The 18,116-nt window shown below is 41.7% G+C and overlaps 1 protein-coding gene across 1 annotated transcript in view; it reads left to right on the top strand.

Annotated features, from left to right (window-relative positions):
* The first annotated feature begins 295 nt into the window (after positions 1–295).
* Positions 296–18,116, top strand: part of GRHL2 (grainyhead like transcription factor 2) — a 134,705-nt gene continuing 116,884 nt past the window's right edge. The window contains exon 1 of the mRNA XM_089684638.1: positions 296–393. Coding sequence (XP_089540764.1) covers positions 374–393 — 20 coding nt within the window. The 5' untranslated portion in view covers positions 296–373. The remainder of the gene's footprint in view (positions 394–18,116) is intronic.

Raw genomic sequence — 18,116 nt, 5'->3', positions numbered from 1 at the left:
ATTATATAATTCTATCAGTGTAAGAATGCTTGTGAACAGGCGTTCCCCGTCAGTCCCATGTCACTACTATGCAGTACAGTGGAAGGCTCAGTGCTAGCCTGTAGACTGCAGAAAAGAGGTGGAGAATGGGACGGGCGAGCTGGGGGAGTGTCTCTACCTGTCTCTTACCTGTTAGCTGGGCTGGGAAAGAGAAAGAAAAAAAAAAACAAGGGGGGGGGGAAGGGGTGGTAGGAAAAAAAAAAAAGAAGAATTACCAGTAGCTCTTGTTCTGCCATCTCTTTCCTTTCCACACACCTTTACCTGCACAGACTTGAAAGTCCAGTTCCACCAGAGAGCTAGAGAGAAGATAAAGGGAGAGTTCATTGGATCAAACATGTCACAAGAGACGGACAAGTAAGTGATCATACAGGTTTTGGGATCTTGTGGCAGTCACAAGCTGGGAAAGTTTTTTTTTTTTCCCTCATTCCTCTGTGCTGTTGGACCTGATCTGCAGGGAGCCTGAGCCTGCTGACCCCCTGCAGCTCACCCGATCAGAAACTTTTTTCTGGAATATTTGGCTTTTGAGAAAAGTTTTTGTTGTCTCTGCCTGCGAGCTTGACTTGGACTGTTTCTACCTGGAGAGCTTTCCGGAGGCCGCTGGGACGGTGTGCACTGCTGGGAAAGGGCCTGGCAAGGCAAAGAGAGAGATTGGCTTTTGTGTTCATGCAACAAAAGGCTTTTTCTTCTGCTGCACAAAACGGCCATCTTCTGGGATGGGATTTTGAGCACTGGGGGTGCATAGGGCGGGTGGGCTCCGGTGGGCCGAGGAGAATAAAAAAACAGCAAATTAGATTATTAGCATTCTAATCCTGCAACCTGTACTGTCAATGACCCCTCACTCTGCTGCTTACAAGATATTATTGTATTTAACTTCTTCTAGTTCTTTCATATATAATTGCATCTTCTTTTTCACAAAAACATGCGTTTATATGCCACATGGTTGTGAATTTGATTTATTTGCTATCAGTTTATAAAACTTTTTAACTTTTTTTTAATGAATAGATTTGTGTTTATTCAATAATTTATTTGTATCATTTTGCATTCAGTTAATCTAGTGTGCTGGTATGTTATAATGTGATTATTCCACAAAAAATATTTTAGATGCTGTATTTTATTTCTTACTATTATTTTACCGCCGTGCCATATGTTTGATAATTGAATTACATTAACTTCAGGTTGTGCGTAGATGGTTCACCACACAAATATCCAGCTTGCGATTTTGCAGATGTAGTGGAATTTCTATCACTGAGGTCTGACAGCTAATATATGGGAAGGTGTACTTGAACCTGTAGTTCCACCAGTGCATAGATGGGTAATAACTGTACAGTCCACATAGCCCTGCTGGGGGTACCTCCACCAAATTCATAGAGTACTCCTGTCTCATCAAATTAAATTTCATTAATAATTAAATGTTTCAGCAAGTGATACACTTTATACAAAAATTATTCTAAGGCATTTTATTTATGTATTTTGCCAGTATTAGCAGTGCGCAAAACCTAGTACACAAGAGCACTTGACATACACCCAGAGGATACTGCTAGTTAAAATATTTATTTAGAATATTAACTGCTACAAGAGAGACAAAACTGGTGAGAAACACTTGCTGGATGGATATGGTGCACTGTCAAAGTATTTATCATTAGGACCAGGAAGACTTTATTTATTACAGGTACTTATATAGCACAGTCAATTTACGCAGTGCTTTACATATATATTGTCCATTTAACATCAGTTCCTGCCCCCAAGGAGCTTACAATCTAACGTCCCTAGATCACATTCATACACATACTAGGGCCAATTTAGATAGGAGCCAATTAACCTACCAGCATGTCTTTGGAGTGTGGGAGGAAACAGGAGTACCCCCACGTAGGTACTAGGAAAACATGCAAACTCCAGGCAGGTAGTGCTGTGGTTGGGGTTCAAGCCAACGACCCTAGTGCTGCTAGGCAGAAGTGCTAACCACATAGCCACTGTGCTGCCCAGAATGTTAAGTGTTAATATTATGTGTATGACCTGTACAGAATAGGAGACTTGCCTTGTCATCCATACCTGGGTTGGGTCATTAAGATTTCTACAAATGATTCTATGCCCCAGGCAGAGTGACTGAAAACTCTGAAGACAAGTCAAGACATTCAATCTCCTGAGCCCTGTCCTTCATCTGCTGTTAGGATTGTCTCATCATGCCCTCATTAGCTATTGTTCTTGGCACCAAGAATGCACCATGGACAATGGAAGAGAGGGGACAGTGACTCAGAATTCCAGCCGTGTCTAAACAATTCTTCCTCTTAATCAGATCAACAAAACAAAACAACCTTGTGAGATCCCAAACTATGTAGAGTGAGGTGAGGGACACTTCCCCAAACATACAATTGGCTTTAATCCAGAGATCGTATTAATGGGTCCACCCAAAGCAGCTATAAAATGCTGCAGGCATCAGCATAGATGGAGCTGATATGTTGATTCCCATCAGCAAGCACGGGCAGGTTTATGCTCAGATCTGCATCTTGAGCATGACATGGTGCAGGTAAAACACACGGGACCCCCTGTCTTTTCACTCTATGGATCTGAAGAGGAAAGGCTTGGTAGGTTTGAAAGTTTCTGTACATATAAATATACTAAAGGATAGTACAGATCACTTGAAACATACTCAGTGTCTCTGATCCCATCAAGGTACTATAGTCTGTGTCCTCAGTGATGGGTTCTAAAGTTTTGCCCAATTTTCTGTACATTTCTGCTGGTAAAGTGGAGGTGAAAAGGGGTGACCTGGCACTAAGCAGTGCTTACTCATAAGCACATGCAATAATAGATGTGTATCCAGTGATACACATAAGGGGCTTGATTGTTTTGTTAAAGCCTGATTAAATTCTTGTCTGATTATGGGATAATGGTCAAGTTGGGAAATAATCGTACATATGATTTTTCAAGACAGGTCCTGCCTGATCAAACTTGGGTGTATAGTTGATCATCCAATATGGATGTTCCCACATAGTTTCTATAATACCCCTGGCAAAATGCTGGGACCAGAGATATCTCTACAGCACCTACTCATGCACACATGCAGGCTTATGTCAGAATCTGTGGTTGTCACACTATTTAATGTCTGTGGGCATCCCAAAACTTGCCATAGATAGTAGAGAATAGACAGACGTGTACACGCCATCTAATGATACATTATATTGCAAAAAGTATTGGGACACCCCTCCAAATCACTGGATTCAGGTATTCCAAACACCTCCATGGCCACAGGTGTATAAAATCAAGCACCTGGGCATGCAGACTGCTTCTACAAACATTTGTAAAAAAATGGGTCACTCACAGGAGCTCAGTGAATTCAAGAGTGGTAAAGTGATAGGTTGCCACCTGTGCATTAAGAACATCCGTGAAATTTCCTTGCTACTAAATATTACAGTCAACTGTTAGTGGTACTATAACAAAGTGGAAGCAACTGGGAACAACAGCAACGGGCCACGTAAAATTAAAGAGTGGGGTCAGCGCATGCTGAAGCGCACAGTGCACAGAAGTCACCAACTGTCTGCAAAGTCAATAGCTAAAGACCTCCAAACTTCGTGTAGCCTTCAGATTAGCACAACAACAGTGCGTAGAAAGCTCCATGGAATGGGTTTCCATGGCCGAGCAGCTGCATCCAAGCCTTATATCACCAAGTGCATTGCAAAGCGTCGGATGCAGTGGTGTAAAGCAAGCCACCACTGGACTTTAGAGCAGTGGAAATGTGTTCTCTTGAGTGATGAATCAAGTTTCTCTGACTGGCAATTCAATGGACGTGTCTGGGTTTGGCGGTTGCCAAGAGAACGGTACTTGCCTGACTGTATTGTGTCAAGTGTACAGTTTGGTGGAGGGGAGATTATGGTGTGGGGTTGTTTTTCAGGGGTTGTGCTTGCCCCCTTAGTTCCAGTGAAGGGAACTCTTAAGGTGTCAGAATACCAAGACATTTTGGACAATTTCATGTTTTGTGGGAACAGTTTGGGGGTGGCCCCTTTCTGCTCCAACATGACTGCGCACCAATGCACAAAGCAAGGTCCATAAAGACATAGATGAGCGAGTTTGGGGTGGAGTAATTTGACTGGTCTGCACAGAGTCCTGACTTCAACCCGATAGAATACCTTTGGGATGAATTAGAGCGTAGACTGCGAGCCAGGCCTTCTCGTCCAACATTAGTGCCTGATCTCACAAATGTGCTTCTGGAAGAATGGTCAAACATTCCCATAGACACACTCCTAAACCTTGTGGATAGCCTTCCCAGAAGAGTTGAAGCTTTTATAGCTGCAAAGGGCGGGCCAACTCATTGTTGAACCCTAGAGACAAAGACTAGGATGCCATTAAAGTTCATGTGCGTGTAGTCAGGTGTCCCAATACATTTGGCAATATAGCGTATGTTGACCTGTGTTGATTCTGTTTATTCTGTTTAGGGCAATGGAGAAGGAAAATGGGCTGTACAAAGACAGTACTAGTGCCATGATAAACAATAGTACTCTGTTTATCACGTAACTTGAACTGGCCATAGATGGTGCATTTTTCTTTCCTACAACCACAGGTTGCAGGAAAGAAAACTGCCTGATTCCCCCACCAACATGGTCAGTGTTGATGAGGGAATCTGCTCTCCCCACCTCCTGCTAGCAGAACACAGTGATTTTTCCTAGCAGCTGTAAGAACTAAAGCAATGATCGCTTGAAAAATTCAACAGGCTTGTTGTACCCAAGCTGATCGATCAATTAACTTGGATACATTCAGCCTGCCCATACACGGTTCAAATTTCAGCTGGAACCTGCTGAAGCAGCCAAGATTCATATGGTCTATGGCCAGCTTTAGCTTAGATTTAGCTTAGATTGTGTGCATGATTTTCACATGATTTCGAGTGTGGTGCATAGGGCAGTCTATTCACTTTAATGGGCTGCTCTATGTGCATTTGTCTTGGCAAAAAACCTCAGGGACCAAATTGAGGCTGGGCACTGCATTTGGGGTCCTCTCAAAGTCCTCTCTTGTATCAAAAGAGGTATAGACTCCAGAGAGAGAGATATCATTTTACCCCTGTACAAATCATTAGTAAACCTCATCTGGAATATGCAGTTCAGTTTTGGGCACCAATTCACAAAAAGAACATTGGGGAACTGGAGAAAGTGTAGAGAAGAGCAACCAAACTGACAAGAGGTATGGAGGAGCTCAGCTATGAGGAAAGATTAGAGGAACTGAATTTATTCTCTCTTGAGAAGAGAAGATTAAGGGGGGATATGATCAACATGTATCAATACATCATTGGTTCATATAGTAAACTCGGTGTAGACTTATTCACCCAGAGGTCGTCACAGAGGACAAGGGGCACTCTTTACGTCTGGAGGAAAAGAAATTGAATCTCAAAATACTGAAAGGTTTCTTCACAGTAAGAGCTGTGAGAATGTGGAGTAGACTCCCTCAAGAGTTGGTTCTGGCCAGCTCAGTGGATTGCTCCAAAAAAGTCCTGGATTCTTTCTTGGATACACAGAATATAACTGGATACTAACATTTATAGGTAACGTTGATCCAGGGAATATCTGATTGCCTCTCGAGGGGATCAGGAAGAAATTTGCTCCCCTGCAGGAGCAAATTGGATCATGCTTTGCTGGGTTTTTTTTGCCTTCCTCTGGATCAACTTTGGGTATAGGATTATAACTTTTTTTTTATGGTTGAACTGGATGGACTTTTGTCTTTTTTCAGCCAGACTAACTGTAACTATGTAATTCAGGATGAATGGCACCCAAACGTGCTTCACACATTTTGCAATTGCGCCAATTGTGCCTGCGATTCCTAATCATCCAAGTGTGAATGGAGCCCAACAGAGAATAGTCCACCATACACAGCGGTCCCTGGCCCAATGGACCTTACTGTCTAGTTCCACCAGAGTCATCTTATTGTAGGATCAGGCCAAAGCCACTCGGGACCTGAGAGGATAGTCATTTATGCAGCACAATCTGCCCCCTTCTAGGTAAGCCATCCACAAGATGCTGCAGAGTGGACTATAAACCTGCAAGCTTGTTAACAAAGAAAGGAAGGTGGTTGTTGAGGTAAAGAGGAAGAAGTCAACATCAGCTTATCAGGGGGTTTTATTCAAACTTCCTCTGCCAACAAGCAGCCAAACGTGCTGGGGAGGACAGCCAGACTGAGTGCCGTCACTATGTGTACATGAAGACACGGATCTGTTTAGCCTCCAGCATGTCTGTGTATTGTGGGAGAAATCAGGATGCCCCAAAACCAAGACAGAACGTATAAACCCCATGTCTGCTCTGTATTACAACACAGCAACCTCTGCCAAGAAATAGTTCTTGTTCTTCAGTGTTTATCTTTGTAACTATTAAACTATTACTCCCACATATTCTGCAAGGCAATTTATGAGTCCTACAAACCTACTACAATTATAATGACAGGTAATGGCCATACTTATTACAATGGTGGATGCATTTGCTGACCGTATACTGGGGTAGAACGTATGTATTTAGTGCAGATATTATTGACTGGGAGAAATCAGAAAAAAATGGCGGACATCTCCATGAGGCATAGGTACAGGACATATGGGCATTAAGGAAAACTGCTCATATCTTTGTAGTACAGCTCTGGTGTAATGGAAAGTATATTGCTTTCATATGAAACAGTTTTTGTAGCAATGGGGAAGCAACTTATTATATGCAATTCTCAACCTGACACTCTGAACAACAGTGGGGGAGATTTCCCAAAATGGGTGCACTCAGAACCTGGTTCAGCTCTGCAAAGTAGCCAATCGGCTTCTAACTTCAGCTTGTTCATTTAGGCTTTGACAATAAAACCTGGAAGCTGATTGGCTACCATGCAGGGCTGTACCAGATTTTGCACTCTTCAGTTTTAGTAAATCACCGCCCATGTGTCCATGTCCACCCCTCCACTATATCATGCTGACATACTGCAGCATAGAGTAAACTAGGAGAAGGTATCCCTGCAAACTGTAAGTAAGACTTTTTTTCCAGTTCAGTCCTGCTCAGTTATAACACAGTGGGGTTGATTTACTAAAGGCAAATAGATTGTGCACTTTGAAAGTGCAGTAGCTCCAGAGCTTAGTAAATGAGGGGAAACGTCAATTTACAAAGAATACCCAATCACATGCAAGAGAAGAAAAAAAAGCATGTTTGCTTGCACATGATTGAATGATGGAAGTCAGCAGAGTTCCTCCTCATTTAGCTCTGGAGCAACTGCATTTGCAAAATGCACAGTCTATTTGCCTTAAAGTGTTACTAAACCTCGGACCCTGCATTCACTATATCTGGTCTCCCACAGCACACAGAACTTGGAAATGCAATTATTTAGTAAATATAAACTGCTAAATACCTTTTCTTGTCAGAAGTTAGAGCAGTCTTGTGACTTCTGTCAGTGTCCAGCAGGGCACATGTTAAAGCTTTTAGGAGGAGTTTTCATTCTGCTCTAGGAGGATGCAGAACCCCTGACCTCTGTCTGGACAGTGTTGAGTGCCCTGTGCTGATCACATGCACTCTCTAAATAAAAAAAATCTCTCTAGCAATACACACTAAACTGAGCATGTGCAGAGTAACTCCACATGATATGGGATATCAGGAGAAAAGAGGGGGACACTGGAAGAAGGGGAGGATCAGAGAAGTCAGGATCAAACAGCGTTTTTACACAATGCAGAGAAATAACCCCTTAGGTTCCACAGTGAGTATAACAAGCATTTTATTTATTTCAGGTACTTGTATAGCACCATCAATGTACGCAGCGCTTTACATATATATTGTACATCAGTCCCTAACCTTCAAGGGGTGTACAATCTAAAGTCCCTAACTCATATTCATGCATACACATACTAGGGCCAATTTAGACAGGAGCCAAGTAACCTACCAGCATGTCTTTGGAGTGTGGGAGGAAACCCATGTAGGCACAGGGAGAACATGCAAACGCCAGGCATGTGGTGCTGTGGTTGGGATTCAAACTGGCGACCCTAGTACTGCGTGGTGGAAGTGCTAACCACTTAGCCACCCACAAGCATGCTTTATTGCATATACAGACTGATTTTACTGTTGAAGGCCTAGTAACACTTTAAGTAAATCAACCCCATGGAATTGCCCAGTTATTATTTTTTCTGGACTGAAAGCATGGATGATACCGATAATTAAATGATTTCTATCAAGTTGTGATCACTTCAAAAGTCAAAATGTAATTTTTGGTGAGATACTTTCAAAGTAAAATCACATTTTGTGCTTGATCTGTTTCTGCAGTGCGTTTTGCATTTTTGCACATGCGTTTTGACGTGTTTTTGATGCATTTTTCTTTTTTTTTAACTTGTTGCTGTGCAGATTAAACTGCAAAACGTATCAAAAATGCATCAAAAATGCACTTCATTGAAGTCTATAGAACCAAAAACACAAAGTTTTGCGTTTAAAAAAGTCCCTGACCCTCTCCAAAAAATGAATCGGGTGAAAACACGGACATGTGAACCTGTCTCATAAGAAATCATTTTAAATGGACTGCTGTGCGCTTTCGCAAAACGCAAAATGCAGGGGAAAACGCATAGGTGTGAACCTGGACTAACGGGACCCGAAAAGAGGAGGACTGGGGCTGCTCTGTGAAAAACCATTACACAGAGCAGGTAAGTATAGACATGTTTATTATTGAAAAAAAAACGGAGCTTTTAGTGTCACTTTAAGTGCAGGGTCACACTGGTGCGATTTCAGGTGCGATTTTGCGAATTGAAATCGCATCTAATGAATGTAAATGTCAGTGTTTTAACATTTGAGATTTGCTGCAGCGCGATTTCTAAAGTAGTTACTTTTTCTGCAGTTTTGTCACGATTTCATATAATATACAATGGAAATTGCAACGCAAATTGCAAGAAACCGTTGAAAATCTTCACAAGCAGCAATAAAGTCTTCAGAAATTGCACACAAATCGCTCAATTGTAAATCGCAGTGGTGTGACTGGTGAGATTCAGTTACTTTGCCTTGTTGGATGTTAGAGCATGGGGTTTATAATGTCATCTTTTCTATCATTTGACAGTGTTCGGGCTTGGCAATTGGCTGATAGGCCAGGGTGTTGCATTATGGGAGGAGGTCATATGCTCCCCCATAACTGTGGCAAAGGAAAGAACCGCATAGGCACCCTGCTAAGGTGGTATAAATGAGTCGGGAAGGGGGTCCTATAAAACGTAACTAACCTTAACAACAAAAATGTTATATATTGCAGTTTACCAGTCCTTAGATGTGGTGTCTGCATTAGTTTTCTTTTTTAGGCTAATAGCATTTTCAACAAGCACAGTACTCAGTGACAGCGAGGGGAGAAGATCCCTCGCTAGCTGTCACAACAGGGGATCGGGGGGGGGGGGGGGGCTGCAGGGGCCAGTCTGTTCCTAACATGTTATATCCTGAATATGGGTGTAATGTAACATGTACAATAGGTGAACTTATTGCTTAAGAGCCTTTGTTTGATTTTCTAATGGTTAGTGGGGTCAAATTGGCATTCGTTTTTGAGCAGTGATGATAAAAGTTGAAGGAGCATTACAGGAATGTTTTCTCAAGGGAACACATTTTGAATAGTATAATGTGGTTTTTGTTCAATAAAATTGATTTGTTGCAAAATCGAATGGTAAAAATGAATGAAATTTTTAAGTACTTTCTAATGTTCTGAGAATTTTGGCACAAATTTTCACACAAATGTTTGTATGTATGTTCATTCGAAAATCTACAAGTGTATGACCAGATTTAGTGTATTATGTGCAGAATTACCAGGTGAAAAGAAAACTAATGCAGCCACCACACTTAAGAATTGATAAGCTGCAATACATTATATATATGCTTTGGGTTGGGGTCAGGGGCGGACTGACAATTTGGAAACTCGGGCACTGCCTGAGGGCCGGGGGTCAGTAGGGGACCCCATGAGATGCCCCTGGTACCTTTTTCATAGGTTTTTTTGAGTTTGGGCAAGGACACAGGGGCCCCATGATCCCCTCTTGCCCGGGGGCCCCATGAGTTGTTAGTCCGCCCCTGGTTGGGGTATGCTTTAATTTTCTTTCTCCAGCAGTCAGGAGGAATCTCAGGCTGCTGTAATCTACAAAATTCAAATTTTTCTAGTAGTGTTGATTGCTAGTCCCACAAGTGCCCATTGGTCCACCAGCATGATGGACAGTCCTACTGGCAAATAGAAACTTCAAGCAAGGGCTAGAGTTAGCTCGTATGCAACAAATATAAAGTAGGTGTCATCCCAATTTAGCTGCAGAAATGGAAATACACTTTAGGCCTCATGTACACAAGAACTCACCTAGTCGTTAAACTCCCCTGGCAGATGTGTATGATTGGTTCCGAGGTTCCTCTCCTACTTCCTCCACCATTTTTCTATCTGCTCAGTTTGGCTCTATGGCCTCTCTTTGAGATACTCTTTATAGGTCTGTTGTTTCTCGTTGCTCCCATTATTCTCCAATAGAAACTAGTTGGCTGGCCTGGTGAGAGGGGAACAAGATGTTATCACCATCTCCCGGTGTATTCCCCCAGACTCCCTTGTGGTAGAACCCAAATATCCCTGAGCTTCTAAGCCACCCTGATTCGTGGTGGTGGAGTCGTCTTGGGGTCACTTATCTTTCCCATGTTTTTGCTGATGGGTGTTTTATGTACTTTGAGAATTTAAAGGTCCGCCATGGAGTTATTAACACATTTTCCTATAAATATTTATTGTTACGGCATGCTCTACGGGTTCAATTTAGGACTTTGGCGTTGAACTTTCCACTTCACCCCTTGGGGGGCTAATGCTCAACCCTGATGTGGTGAAGCTGGTTACTACCTTTTATACCCGTCTCCAGGCAGCCGGGATTAACCCTTTTCAAATTGCTCTTCATAAATGGGATTGCCTGGGGAGGGATGGGAGGAGAAGGCGGTGGAGGTCTGTTTTCAAGATCTTATTAGTACTGCTGATATGTTTATTCAATTCAAATTTGTACATCATCTTCATTATACTCCGGCTCGGCTGGCCCGCATGGGCTTTGGATTGGCGTCCTCGTGTCCCCGTTGTGGTCTTGAGGGTGCTGATCTGTTGCCCATGTTTTGGGCCTGTCTGGCTCTTGCTTCATACTGGCAGGATCTTTTTGCTTTCTTTGATGAAACTTTGCATTTGCCGGTGCCATGTACCCCGGAGGTTGGCCTGTTGGGTATTTTGAATGATTTTGTCCCTCACACTCAGTCTAGGATATTGCTATGTCTGCTCCTGTTTTATGGTAGAAAACTTATTTTGTTAAACAGGAAAGGTCATACTCTGCCTTCTATACATTGATATTATCAAATGGTCAATCAATATAGGTATATTGAGGTGCTGCCTCAATATAAGCTGATCTATAAGGGACAGGTCTGCCCTAAAAAATTTACAAAAATCTGGCAGCCTTGGCTGGATGTAGTGGACTCTTTCTGGGGGATACTCTCGTATCACAACCACTGTTGCAGGGTTCTATGGTTTGAGTGGTGGAATGTAGGTGCTAGTGATCTCTTCTGGTGCGTATGAGGAGTTGATGGTGCGGGTGTTTGTGTCTGTTGTGTCTGGTTGACTGTGTGTTTGACTGCTTTTCATTGTTGATCTGTTATGCTGTTCTTTGTTTTGCAATTTTTATTGTTCTCTGTGAAGGGCTCATGGCCTGGCAATCATTTGTTAATTGTTTCTGATCCCTTTTTGTGTACCATTGCTGTTAGGTTTTAGTTTGGGGTTCTTGTTATCATTTATCATTTGTCTCTTCTTTTATTGTTTGTGTTTATTTTATGCAAAATAAACACCTTTTGAAAAAAAAACTCCTGGCAGCAAAAAAACGCTAAATGCGGCAAAAATTTGTGTAAACGCAGTACCACATTTTGCCACGTTTGCTCATGTTTAGCGCTTGGACGTTTTTTCAATTGATTGGACAGAGTATTTTCCATTGAACAAACACCCAAGCACTAAATGCGGCTAGCGTTTAGCTGCGTTTAGACATATGCAGCCGTGTTTAGCGTTTTTTGGCCAAATCGTTCCTCTCCTGAACGTGATTATTCTGTGTTCAGAAGAGGAACGTTTAACTGCTCCTAAACTCTAGTAAAAGCCTATGTGTACATGGACACATTGGCTTTTATTGAGTTGAGTTCAGGGGTTTGGCAAAAAACGCAAAAGCTCCTAAACTCACATTTAGGAGCATCAGTGTGCAGGAGGCCAAGCTCCCATGGAGAAAAGCAACTAAATATGCAGATATTACACCTTGCTTGCATTGCAGTGCTGGAGTCTAGTTAGTGCTCTTACTAACAGCTATACTTTTCATTCCTTCTGTGATTACTTTTACTTTGTAATACATAGGACATGCATTTTTTATTTTCTCCATTCTCTTTCTAACATTTTTTTTTATTTTTATGATGCACAGGAAAATGCGTACACTATCCCTTATATTAAAATCCACCTACCTATCACCAAAAGTAGAACACATAGCGAGCGTCTCGGGTTATTTTACCTGCTTGCCAGCATCAAAACATGGTTTGGGTACAAATTCCAAATGCCTTGCTGATACAGAATATAGATATGAATAGCTCAATACACACAAGCTCTTGGTGAAATGTCTGGCCCCTTTGTCTATTGGCATTGATGCTGCAGTCCTCATTCAACTTAATACTGTCAAGCCCTTACCACCTCCCGCCAATACCTATTGTGTCCATTGAGATAACATTTACCCCGGGGTATCTGCTAAGATATGCAGAGGTCATGCACAGATCTGTTGAAACAAAATCAGTGGTTGGATTATTTGTATAGTCGTATTTCCATGACCAGCTTCAGTGTACTTGTACAAGTTATTTCTTTATACTTGGTGATTTATTACCATTGAAACTGTTGCTGCTGTTCAGCTACTGTCTACATTAGAGATGGAACTGATTTAACCACTTCAATATCGACAATTTAATAAAGATTTACACTCACATCTTTAGTGTAAATCTTTATTAAATTGTTGGATACTTTTATAAAAAAACTGGCTGCACCATGATTTTTTCTTTCATTCCCAAACATGACCTCGGTGGAGAGATATAAAAAGAGAGAGTGATATAATGCTCCTGGAACTGTTATATTGAGTGGTGGATACCTACCTTATGGATGATTGTGTAGCTATTGATCATCACACCTGAGAAGTTGATTTATTGCATCTGCTCCCAGAGCAAAAAGCGTTTTTTGCTGATCTAGAGATTGATCAGCATGGAGCTCTGGTGAGTTACCCAACTTTACTTTGGTGGTGGATTTTGGCACAATTTCTTTGAGAGCACTTGAATTTGAAAAGGATTTGTTTGGACATTTGAAGAAATTCAAAATTGGACAATTTTTATATTCACTGATTTAATTATTTAAATTACTTATGCACTAAAAAATTGTTTTGCACATAATTTTGATATTTGTTGATATTAATTGAGGATAGATATATATATCTTTTGCACTAATGTTTCTACACTAAATTAGGAATAGTTGGGTGGTATTCACTGCCTGTGAGTGCGCAGCACAGCGGAGCCAATCAGTGATCACATGAATAGTAGTAAACAAGATGTCACTTCCTGACATCATTGCTTACTACATGTGAAATCTGTGAATGAGGTCACATGGTATAAGGCTATTCCCAACAGCCTTGTACCATGTGACAAGCAGTGACCAATCACAGCTCTCACAGTATTTCTCAATGGCCGCAAGCATGCAGCCAGAGAGGAGAAATTATTGCTTTGTCAGCCTTTATGGGTGTAAAAGCAATCAGTGTAAAAAAAGAAAAAAAATCTTTATCACCCCCCACAAGTATGGTGACACTGTACTGCTAGGGTGACCTTATGTTAAAAAAAACATAAATAATTATATAAAAAAAAAAATAAAAAATTATTATTTTTGGTTATAAACTAATGTGGGTTATTTTTTTTTTACTAAAAAGATAGATGAATACATTTTGGTCAAGATTTAAGAAGAAAGATTATTTATTTGAAAAATGTTATAAGAAAAACACTTTTTTTTTCAAAATGTTTGGACTTTTTCGTTTATATTGCAAAAAAATAAAAAATCCCAGTGGTGAATAAATACCACCAAAATAAAGTTTTATCTGTCTCAAAAAAATGCTAAAAAATTTATATGGGTACAGTGTTGCATGACCGCACAATTGTCATTCAAAGTGTGACAGCGCTGAAAGCTGAAAATTGGCCTGGGCAGGAAGGGGGTGAAAGTGTCTGGACTTGAAGTGGTTAATCACCACTGGGGTTTTTTTTTAAATAACCCCCTCCCCCCTCCAAAATTTCAAAACACAAACAAGTTTTTCTTTCGTTTGTGTTATAAAATTTTCTTCCTTCATAAATTTAGGCCAAAATGTATTCTGTTAAATTTCTTTGGTGAAAATAACCTAAATCCGTGTTCATTATTTAGATTGTCGGAAAGTTATAAAGTCCACAAACAATGGTATATATCTGAAAATTGATAAATCTTGATGTAGTGATGCCTTAGCTCATTTCTTGAGGCTTACAAATGTCAGGACAGTACAAATACCCCACAAATAACCCCTTTCTGGAATGTAGACAGTCCAAGGTATTTAGTAAGTGGCATGGTGAGTGTTTTGAAGTTGTAGTTTTTTGGAAAATGAAGAAATTAAAAAACAAATGCCAATTTTTTTTATTGCATACTGTCACCAATGCAGTACAGTGTCATCACATAACTGGTGTGGCAGTAACCAGGGACACTGACTGGTGACAGTACTTTTTTTTTTATTGTTTTTTTTTTAACACATTGTAACCAGAGCAAAATAATGTTACCATAGTAACATTGTACTACTCTGGGGAAGTGATCAGGATTTCGTTTTTATGCAGACAATGCAAACAAACATTAAAAGTGGGCATTTCACACAGCTAAGTTGAAAAGCCATCATCAGATATCATGCAGTTAGATAAATAGTACCCGTGATCTCAAAATAAGTGCACCTGTTTCTAAAAGGCTCCACAGTTACTGTATACCTAAATTACCAGCATCTTAACCTCTTTGCGCCGGCCGCACACAAATGTGCGGCCTCCCGGCGTCTGGGCCTAGACGCCGAGCGGCCGCACATTTGCGTCCATGTAACTAAATACATATGTGCTGAGAGCGCGCGCCCTGCGCGCTCCCAGCACACATGTGTGGCACTCACGGAAAGGTCCCGGTCCGCTCTTTCGAACGGGACCTTTCCCGATCATGTGACCGCCGTGACGCGTCATCACGGCGGTCACATGATTCCTAAGCCACGCCCCAACCGCCCCGCCTCCCGGCGTCTGAATCTCTTAAAGGGCCGGGAGGCATCGGCGGGAAGGAGTTAAGGACCAACATGATTGTGGGCAGGTGCAGTCTACTTTCTCCACTGCAGGTGGCGCTCTATGATTTCCTGGGTCACTGGGAAAGTAATCCGTTTAGATGCTGCCCCCCCCCCCATGTGACTCTATCAACCAACTTGGGTAAGTCAGAGCCTTGGCTCCCAGGATTGGCATACATTTTGCTAGTTGGTAGAGTAGGGAAAGCTACTTTGCTTGGTAGGGACAGAACTAGCGGAAGGAAAGGTTCCTGATCAGGAGGGAAAGTGTAGGGTTCGCAACTGTCCTGGACAGCTTCCTGCTAGGGCACAAAACTGCCAGGCCAAATTCTGCCCCTCTTAACAGGCGCTGTCAGTTCGGTTGAATTCCGCTCTCTACACACTGTTGGAACTGTGAATGTTCCCGGCTGGGCTGCCTTCCCACCGAGTATTTGTGAACTGTCTTTGCATGATCTCAATACAAGTGCTTTCATCGCACTGGGACTACGTGTGTTACTGCCACCGCACCACACAGTCAGTGTTGATGGGGGAATCCCTCCAGCTGAACTATTGTGTTCCCCCAGCTGGGGGGGTTACAGCAGCTATAGCCACTGGTCAAAATCAGGTACTTACACTGCTTGCAATTAAAAAAAATAAATTTAAAGTGGTTCTAAAGCCAAAACATTTTTACTTTAATGCATTCCGCGTTGGCTTCTGTTGCTGTCAGTCAAATCCTGTGATGAGGAAGCAGTGGACAGGGCCAAGCTGTACTGTCTGTGTCTATAGACACAGGCAGCGCAGCTCGGGAGCAAGCTCGCAGGTGTGCCCCCTTATCGAGTGACATGCCAAGTAAAGGAGCAGCCAGGAGTGCTAGTGAAGGGCCCGAGAAGAGGAGGTTCTGACCAGCTCTGTGCAATGGAATTACACAGAGCAGGTAAGTATAAACCTGTTTGTCATTTTAAAAAAATATTAAAATAGAATGTTCAGTCATGTACAATGTTGTATTAATATTTACCAAGCATTAATTTGTGTATTTTATACAGTGAAGGAAATAAGTATTTGATCCCCTGCTGATTTTGAATGTTTGCCCACTCACAAAGAAATTATCAGTTTAAAAATTGAATGGTAGGTGTATTGTAACACTGAGAGACAGAATAGCAACAAAAAAATTCAAAAGAAATGCATGTCTAATAAATTATGCACTGATTTGCATGCTCATGAGGGAAATAAGTATTTGATACCCTTCACAAAACATGACTTAGTACTTGGTGTCAAATCCCTTGTTGGCAATCACAGAGGTCAGACGTTTCCTGTAGTTGGCCACCAGGTTTGCACACATCTCAGGAGGGATTTTGGCCCACTCTTCTTGGCAGATACTCTCCAAGTCCTTAAGGTTTGGTGGCTGATGTTTGGCAATTCGAACTTTCAGCTCCCTCCACAGATTTTCAATCCAGATTAAGGTCTGGAGACTGGCTAGGCCACTCCAGGACCTTAATGTGCTTCTTCTTGAGCCACTCCTTTGTTGCCTTGGCCGTGTGTTTTGGGTCATTGTCATGCTGGAACACCCATCCACGACCCATTTTCAGTGCCCTGGCTGAGGGAAGAAGGTTCTCAACCACGATTTGATGGTACATTGCCCCGTCCATCGTCCCTTTGATGCAGTGCAGTTGTCCTGTCCCCTTAGCAGAAAACACTCCCAAAGCAGAATGTTTCCACCACCATGTTTGACAGTTTTGTTGGTGTTCTTGGGGTCATAGGCAGCATTCCTCCTCCTCCAAACACGTTGAGTTGAGTTGATGCCAAAGAGCTCGATTTTGGTCTCATCTGACCAAAACACTTTCAAGCAGTCCTCCTCTGCATCATTCAGATGTTCAGTGGCAAACTTCACACATGTGCTTTCTTGAGCAGAGGGACCTTGCGGGCACTGCAGGATTTCCAATTGTTACCAATTGTTTTCTTGGTGACTGTGGTCCCAGCTGCCTTGAGATCATTGACAAGATCCTCACGTGTAGTTCTGGGATGATTCCTCACTGTTCTCATGATCATTGACACTCCGCGAGGTGAGATCTTGCATGGTGCACCAGACCTAGGGAGACTGACAGTTGTTTTGTGTTTCTTCCATTTGCGAATGATTGCACCAACTGTTGTTACCTTCTCACCAAGCTGCTTGGCGATAGTTTGGTAGCCCATTACAGCCTTGTGTAGGTCTACAATCTTGTCCCTGACATCCTTGGACAGCTCTTTGGTCTTTGCCATAATGGAGAGTTTGGAATCTGATTGTTTGATTGCTTCTTTGGACAGGTGTCTTTTATACAGGTAACAAAACAAAATGAGATTAGCAGCACTCCCTTTAAGAGACTGATTCTAATTGCAGCTTGTTATCTGTATGAAAGACACCTGGTAGCCAGAAATCCTACTGAATGATAGGGGATCAAATACTTACTTCCCTCATGAACATGCAAATCAGTGCATAATTTGTTAAACATGCATTTCTTTTGAATTTTTTGTTTCTATTCTGTCTCTCAGTGTTACAATACACCTAACATTCAATTTTTAGACTGATCATTTCTTTGTGAGTGGGCAAACATTCAAAATCAGCAGGGGATCAAATACTTATTTCCTTCACTGTATCTACTTGGAGTTCAGTTTTAACTCACTGTAATTATACATTTGTAAATCTAAAATATTTACAATATCCAAGGAAAAATATTCCACATTAACATTTCAGTAAAACATTGTAAAGTCTCTGGACTGTTTTTCAATTTGAAAAGTCTCTGCTTGGCTGCTTCTG

Source organism: Staurois parvus, unplaced genomic scaffold (assembly GCF_062004578.1).
Source record: "Staurois parvus isolate SC_StPar_1 unplaced genomic scaffold, SC_StPar_1.0 ptg000351l, whole genome shotgun sequence".
Lineage (NCBI taxonomy): Eukaryota > Metazoa > Chordata > Amphibia > Anura > Ranidae > Staurois > Staurois parvus.
This window is presented reverse-complemented; position numbering and strand designations above follow the sequence as displayed.